Source organism: Pezoporus occidentalis, unplaced genomic scaffold, assembly GCF_034315485.1.
Source record: "Pezoporus occidentalis ecotype Australia unplaced genomic scaffold, CSIRO_AGI_Poc_V1 ctg99, whole genome shotgun sequence".
Classification (NCBI taxonomy): domain Eukaryota; kingdom Metazoa; phylum Chordata; class Aves; order Psittaciformes; family Psittacidae; genus Pezoporus; species Pezoporus occidentalis.
Genome location: NW_026916358.1, coordinates 766,843 through 775,317, shown reverse-complemented (window position 1 = coordinate 775,317; position 8,475 = coordinate 766,843). Strand labels below are relative to the sequence as shown.

Below are 8,475 nucleotides of genomic sequence, written 5' to 3'. Positions count from 1 at the left end.
CGGTAGCTGTGCTTCTGCCGTTGGGGCGGGCCCCTGCTCCCTGCCGGAGGGTGGCGCGGCACCACCACGGCCGTGATTGCTAGGGCATGCCGCCCTCAGGAGGAGGGGCCTGGGCGGCAGCGGCTCAACCGCGCCCGCGGCAGCCGCAGAAGCGGCGGCGATACGCGATGGGGCAGCGGCGGTGATGGCGGAGCCGCGGCAGGAGTCGGTGGTGCGATTCCTGGCGGAGCGGGGCGGGCGGGCGCGCAACGCGGAGCTGCTGGAGCATTTCCGGGACTGGCTCACCCCCACCGAGCCCGGCCGCCGCGCCGCCGCCCGCCACCGCTTCAAGGAGCTGGTCAACGCCGTGGCCACCGTGCGACAGGAGCCCGGCAGTGGTGTCAAGTACGTGCATCTCCGCCGACGGTACTGTGCGCCGGAGCCCTCCGCCGCCGCCGCCCTGACCCCCGGAGAGGAGCCGGCGGCGGTGGGGGACAGCGCAGAGCGGCCGATTCTGCCGCCCTCCCCGCAGGCGGGCGCTGAGGAGGCGCCGCCGCCAGGCGAGGATGCTGGCAGCCGCTCTCAGCCCGCAGGGCGGCGGGGCGAAGCTCCCCGGCCGAGCCCGGTGGCGCCTGGAGGCCAAAGGAAGGGTTCGCGGCGGGGGCCGCCGCCTGGGCGCGGCGGAGGAGCAGGCGGCGGCGGCGGCGAGGAGACCGCGGTAGCGGAGGGCCCGGGGCGGCCTCCGCCGGCGGAGGAGCCTGGGGCGGCGGAGGGCCCCCTCGGACCAGCGGCGCAGAGCGGTGGCCGCCGGAGCCTGCGGGAGACGGCGCGGGGCGGTTCTCCCCAGCAGAAACGTGGAGCCCTCCCCGGGGGGGGCCGCAGCCGCGGCGGCGACTCGGACAGCGCCTCGGTGGCCTCGTCATCCGCCGAGGAGGAGGGGAGTACCACCGGTGCCGTGGCCCTGGACCCCCTGGAGCACGCCTGGATGCTGTCGGCCTCGGACGGGCGATGGGAGAGCCTGGAGGGGCTGCTAAGCTGCGAGCCGGCGCTGCTCTGCAAGCGGGACTTCATCACCGGCTTCACGGTTCTGCACTGGGCCGCCAAGCACGGGCGGCAGGAGCTGCTGGCCACGCTGGTCAACTTCGCCCAGCGGCACCAGCTGCCTGTGGATATCAACGCCCGCACCAGCGGCGGGCACACCGCGCTGCACATAGCCGCCATGCACGGGCACGCCGAAGTGGTGAAGCTGCTGGTAGGAGCCTACGACGCCGATGTGGACATCCGCGACTACAGCGGGCGCAAGGCCGCCCAGTACCTGCACCAGGGCACCTCGGGGGATATGCGCAGCCTCGTGGGTGCCCTGGAGGAGGAGGAGGAGGAAGAGGAAGGGGCCACTGGCAATGGGAGCGGACGCTGGCGGCTCTCTAAGGTGTTGCCCTCCAATCTCATGAGCTACCGCCTTTCCCACCACCACCACCATCACAGCGCTGGGGAGGAAGCTGAGGGCACCGAAGGGGCAGCGGTGCCAGGCAAGGGCAAGGAGATGACCAGGAAAGCCTCCGGCAGCGGGCGGATGAAGCCTCGGCTTAACAAGATCCGCTTCAGGACTCAGATCATCCACAACACTCCCTCCTTTCGCGGTGACGCTGAGGAGGAAGAGCACGAGGAGAAATCCCTGAAAGCATCGTTCAAGCTCAGGCCAAAGTCCAATGTCTTTGGATAAGGCCGAGGACCAGGAGGTCTGGGAAGTGGGCACATGGACCAAAAGGTGTAGCACAGAAGGTGAGGCAGGTACCTGGTGGGTGCTAATCCACACCCACACACTTGGCAGGTGGGGTTTGAGTATCTTAACTCCCAGTTCGGTGGGGTCAGTGATCCCAGTGTGTCAGCAGGGGCTCTGGTGGCTTACAGCTCCCGAGAGCAGCTGCTTCGGCTGGGCTGTTGGTGCTGAAATGAGAGGCTGGCTATGGGTGCGTTGGGAAACACTGGGGTGTTTAAAAGCTATGCTCCTTTTTCTCTAAAAGCAGCCTTCAGGGTTGGAAACCTGTGTTAGTGAATCTGCTAGGATTAGCGAGTTGAGTGAGGGAGAGAAAAGTACAAATGCTCTACTCTTATATTATCAACCGGTACTATTAAAATACTTACAAACATCTTGCTATATCAGAAGAACACCTCAGTTATATGCAAATATATTTCAAGTTTCTCTTTGACAGCAATATCACCTTGCACATTGTGGAGTTAGGTACCCTAAATGAGATGGTAGATAATGGTTTCTTGTCAGAATCCAAGCTTCAATCCATCAAAGACTTAAGCTTGTGTTGACTTTATGCATTGAAAATTGCCTCATTTGACATCGTAAATATATTTTTCTAAAAAATAATCCTTTGCACTGCAAACAATGAATAAAGTTAACCACATGCAGAAGTCTATGCTGTCTGAGGTACTACTGAGCTTGCTTACCTTACCGCTGTTAGAATGCTAATACAAGATAATGGAAGCAAAGAATCTTTTTATATATTTGGTATCTTATGTTTTGTCTTAGGCAAAGCAATTTTATTTTAATCACTGTGAATTCTCAAGTGCCAGACCTAGTGCAGTTCCAGTAATTAAGTCTGGTCAGTTCTTGTTAATGTTGTTTGTGTAGCTCACTGCATTTAAAATCAGAAAAATTGCTGAAAATGTGTTGTGTGTGCTACCTGTAAAAGTCATTCTCCTTTAGAAAAGAGCGCAGACACCACTGCATGAAATCTTCATGAAACACTAATACGGTCCTGTAATGTAATAGCTACAGGTCTGGGTTCACTAGTGACTTCTGTGCCAATCCCTTCAACTGACTCTGTGCAGAAATGCAGAAAAAAATTCAAAAGAGAAAGAAGAAAAAGAGGTATGTGAATTCACACATAGGGTGAATGATTAGAACTCTGAAACTATCCCTGTTTATCATCCTGAGTGAAAGCAGTCTAATGACATGTTCTAGGCAAGTGATGGCAATGGTGTTTGGGTTCTTTTAAACCTGTATTTCCTGAGAAGTGATAACCAAGTCTTTGAACTCTTGTTTAACAACCTGGCGAGTCTTAATCTGATTGACAAGCCTATCCGTCTGCTAAAGCTTTCAGAAACCTTGAATCTTGTTTCTCTGCTTTAAAGGTAGCAATATCAGTGAAATCTAGGAGGCAGATTTGTATCCAGATTCAGCTTTCCTTAGGAATGAGGTATTGAGCTGACCCTGGATCCTAAATGCTGCTCACAGTAGCAGCTCATAGGTGCTTAGCTATTAAGGTACTGCCAGTTTCAATGCAACATTTGTCAAAGCATGTTTCAGGTTGGCTTCCTCAGAATGCCTGTGCATGTCTGACTAGTAACTAACCAAAAGTAGATAGTCTTTTACGTGTTAAAATCCAGATCTAAGACACTGATTAAGTGCATGTCACAAGCTCTAAAACACCTCACAGGGAAACTGCTGCTGAGTGTTGAGCACTTTGAAGGTAACAGCTGTCTAGCTGTTGCTGGTGGCTTATATTTCTTGTAGCAGCAGGGGAAGGAAGTGATAGCGATTCATTGGTTTCAGACTTCCCATGCAGATAAATTACCAATTCCTGTTCTTTATGTCAAAACCTAATGAATGGCAGTATTTGCATAGGCTTGCAAGCGACACTTCGCTATTTCTGGGAAAAGTTATGTGAGGAAAAAAAAAAGAATCTCTGCATAGCATTAACTTTTGTGCAGAAAGACTAGGAATTATACAGAGGTTCACCTTTAGTTTACAGTTTATAAACTATATTATTATAGATTTCATGTGCCTTCATTTTGGATTGGTTGCCACAAATACGATGGGTAAAATCACTCTTGCAAAGCACTTTGTCTTTACATCTGTAGGACAGGACCAGAAATGTTCCCTCAGCCCTTCCCAATGAACCTGTAAACTTATACAATATGGGGTGTCTGAAAGGGGATTAATAATCATATGGATTACACCATAGAGCTAATTCTTTTGTAACAAACAAGAGAATTAAATGCCTAAGTCTTAAACTTCCTTCACTCTGGAAGATAAATAAAACTGCTATTTATTAGACTTGTGTAGAAATGAAGTTTCCTGACTGGACACTTGCAACATGAGCTCTCTTCAGCATGGGCACTTCTGAATTGAGCACATATTCCATACAGCTGCCGTTGTCCAAATCTCATTAAGCTAACTTTCTGCTTTGAGAGTTTATAGTTCTTTCATATGAGCTGTTGAGTGAAGTGTTAATCTCATCACGTGCAAATAGCAAAGAATTGCACAAAAATATTGAGTCTTAGGTAGCTGTTGGGGTCTGGGGAAATAATTTGAGGGTTTCAATGCTTTGGGATTTGGAATATAGAACACTTTGGATTTTAAAAGGCTAACTGGAACATAGTTTTATCTTGCATAACACAGTGGCACTTCAGTAGTTACTAGGGGAACTTGAAAAATAGTAAGAAGATGCCTCATTTATAACTCAATATTTGAAGTATCGAAGTGAAACTGTTGGTCTACTAATACTGTTGAGTTGTCAGTTCACGAAATTTCACCATAATGGTCCAGAGGTCTTTGCGGCGGTGGGGGGGTGATGTGAACAGAGCAAACATCTCTTTTGGTGTTTGTGATATGTTGACAAATGGCTAGAAAACCACTAGAGTCTGTCTGTGCTACAGGACTGAAGCACTTTGGCTTCACATTATGACTTGTTACATTCCACATGGTTACTTTTTATAACATGAGCTAAAACTCAAAGGTTTTTTGGACATAGGAAAGGCTTGATGCCCTGTGTTTCAGAATATTTACAGTCCAAAGGTACGTTTGAGTCAAATATTTTGGATACATTGCCTAGAAAGATGTGAATTTGAAATAAAGTTGTGTGGTACAGAAAACTGGAGCACTTAGTGTTGTCTTTTTAATGGTATGCCTGAAGTTACTGAATGTGTTAATTCACTTTTTATGATGGTGTGTAAGGCAGCAAGACTGTAATGTAAACATCTAATATCTTTTATTGTATCTTATGTTTAAAATATTTTAGAGGCCTGAAAGCCTGCCAGTTTTTATTAATACAACTTTTTATGGGTTTCTTCCTGAATGGATATGTGTTAACAAGCTGTAAGCTTTAGTTTTACTGAAATAAAAAGAGCCCATTAATTGTTTATGCTTGAATTGACTTCTGTATGCTACATGCTTAGGTGCTACTTGCATATTGGCTGTTAGAATTATGTACCATTTTGTGGTTAGTTTTTTTTTTGTCATGAAGGTGTCTGATATCATCTAACACTCAAAGAGTAAGACACGGAAAAAATACAGTTAAGTTGTTTGCAAGACAGTAACATTTTTCTTTGACAGTTACTCTCTAATAGCTCATGTCAAAGTAAATGAAGACAACAACTTTTTTCTTCTAGAGAAGTATGTCTAAATAAGGGCCTGTGAGAGTGGCATTGCTTAACTTAAAATAGTGTCCTGACCTTATGCCTATGCAGCTAAATATCTCTGACTCTGGGAAGACTAATACTAGTTTTGATCACTGTGTAAAGGTCAATACCTAATTAAAAAAGGTTTAGGATTCAGGCTTTTTGCAATGTGTCTTAACTACAGCTGGCAGCTTCTCTAAAGGGAAGTTTCATTTCATTACCAAGCTAGACTGTGGGATTTTGGTATATCTAAAAATTCTCTGAAGCTGTTGACTTACCAAAATATGTGTTAAAACTAGTAAACCTCATGGTGCCAGTAAGTCCTCTGAGAGACATCCAGATTTGTGCTTAGACTGAAAAAAAGGCTCAGCTGTTACCATGCTGGTGGATCAGGATGCACACAGTTCCAAACTAAACAACCCCAAATCAGAAGTTTGGGGACACGACTGAAAAGGAGAAGGGAAGAGGAAGCATTCTTGGAAGCTTAGGGGAGAGTGGGAGCCTGTGGCAAGCAGCTGAGGTTATGGGTGAGGTGGAGGACTCAGTAGGAGAGCAGCCTATGTAATCACTTGACTAATTGTTTAGAAAATTGTATCTGAAATATATCCCTCCTCCTACAGACTAACAGTTGAGTGAGATGTCTTGCAAAGAGCTCTAACATAAATTAATGTCTGACGCTAGGTACTGTAGCTGTTCTCCTACCAACATTTCGTAGTGTAGCTAGTACTGTTTGCAAAAGCACAAACAGCCCTACAGCTGTTGTAGCAGTGTCCTGATACATCAGGAAGGCCCCACTTAACTTTAGGCTTCTCACTTGGAGAGAAGCTCTTCTTCATTGCATTACTAAATTATTTTTTCCATTGACTAGAAAGGAGGGGCAAGGGCATACAGCCCTGACTTCATGTGCTTTGAGTTATATGGAACACATATGAACCTGAAGGCAATAGATTAAACTTCAGAGAGTTCAGTGAGAAAGAAGTAGTTTAATCATGCGTTCTGGTTCCCTGTTGGCATTGAATTTAAAAACAAAACAAAATAACAGAGGTACATATTGTCATTTTTTCCCATGTCCTCAACTGCGTGCGGAGAGAAGGAATAAGTCTGAATTTGCTGTTAGGATTTGGGAGAGCTCTTCAGTTCGTGTTAAGCTGTGAACTGTTTGATAGAAAAAAGTGAAACACAGGATTTCAAATTACCAGGGGTTTTTATAATGAAACATCATTTTTTGCAGCTGTTCCAGAATTTATCTTGTATCATATTTCAGTTTAATTAATACTGATGTGTCCTGATATACACATATTACTGGAAAAGCTGAGCCAAGCTACCACGTTTTGTTCATTTGTTTTTAACAGAACTGTTACAGGGGAGGTATTTTGTCTTCTGTCATAAAACCTGAAGAACAGTTACTCTGAGATTTTTACAAGGAGTCAAGCTGCTAGTGGCATGTGGAAGAATTACTTTAAAGGCAGGTAGTACTCGGGTCAAGTGCAAAAGCATTGTGTTATTTCACCTAGATTAGTCATGCCAAATGAACCACTGTGGCTTATGTGCACTTACCCTTCTGTATAGACAGCCATAAACTGCCTTCTCCCCTAGATTTCTGGGAAGCATGAGAAGAATTTAGCAAGTCATACTAATCTGTTTGAATGTGTCCTTATTTGATTAAAAGGCATTTTGAAAACCTGTGGTAGGACTGTCAAGAGGTGCCAATGGAGGTCAAAAGATATCTGTGTCCATGCGTGCCTTTGCACTGATTTCAGGTAAATCACTGAAGCTTACTGCTGTAAATCTAAAGCAGCCAGCCTACAGAATGTATCCTTGCATCTGCGCTTGTACACACAGAGAGACTTTGGAAACTTAAATGCTTCTAACCACCAGAATAAATCAGTTGCTTGGGCTGTACCCAGAACTAGCCCTAGCTTTAGTTGAAACACTGAGAAATTCATCAGTATTTTAACCCTGAAGGAAGATGCCTTTCACTTCTTCTAGCTGGCTGTTGAGCTCTACCAGTTATTTCACTTTGCAGTCCCTTAGAGTGCCTGAGAAACTGGTAGTAGAGTGGGTATAAATAAGAGATACCTCTTTTGAAGCTGTTTGGGATGATTGTTCTTTGGGTGGGGTGGTTGGTTTTTCTGGTGGTGTGGTTTGTTTTGTTTTGTTGGTTTTTTTTTTTTTGTTATGGGATGTTAAGATTAAGATAAAGGATATCTGCAGTATTTGTTGGGGCACAGAAATCCCTTGTAACAGTTCATGCTAAGTAGGTGCTCTGCGTTTTACTGCTTTTAATACAGAAAGACAGAATTAACTGTGCAGGCTATAGAGATGTCCTCTTGTCACTGGACATAACGTTGCAGGACATAAAGCCTCAAAGTACTGTAAAAAGTGTTTGTAACTCTTGAACATATAAGGACATTTATTTGCTATTTCTTTTTGGTGTTACTTGTCACATAGCATCTCGCTATATGTATATCTCCAGGAAGTAACTCTGTGACAATTTGGAAGAGTCTAATTAAAGGGTGCAGCTGGGTCCTTCTGGTTCAACTGCCTCCTGCAGCAGGGCCCTTAGCTACGGACAATGCACTTGTCCTCTGCCTCTTGAAACTTCCCTTTCTGTGGCAGATGGGTTGGGTGGAATGGACTGCGGGTGTGGTACCTCCCATCCCATGTAGCCTGCAGCTGCACACTATGGGCTGTAGCACTGGTAAATCTGAAGCCCTTTGAAGCTGATGGCACTTTCAAATTTCCCTTGATAGGGATAGAAGGAGAGATGCTACATCGTTTCATCCACTTGTAACATTCATACAGGTATTACACTTTCATGTGTGAATAAATGGCATGAAATGAAATATGGATGAAACTGGAGTGTTGATCAGACTTTCACACTTAAGTAGTGCCAAGCAGGTCATAAACAAGATATGGCTAATTAGAGTATGTTGATGATCTTTAGCCACTGGGAGACATCAGTTGGATCAACACTGAACAGCTGCTACAGGGAACTACTGCAGAGGGGTTGCAGCAAAATTATCATATCTGTTCTTAGGATATATAATTTCTTAAGGATGATTTTTCATTGTGTAGGAG

At 45.9% G+C, this 8,475-nt stretch overlaps 1 protein-coding gene across 1 annotated transcript; it reads left to right on the top strand.

Moving 5' to 3' along the window:
- Positions 1–78: 78 nt before the first annotated feature.
- Positions 79–5,136, top strand: SOWAHC (sosondowah ankyrin repeat domain family member C). The gene has a single exon (XM_062607002.1). It carries the CDS (start codon positions 185–187, stop codon positions 1,700–1,702), a length of 1,518 nt encoding a protein of 505 aa, XP_062462986.1. The 5' UTR covers positions 79–184; the 3' UTR covers positions 1,703–5,136.
- Positions 5,137–8,475: the final 3,339 nt, after the last annotated feature.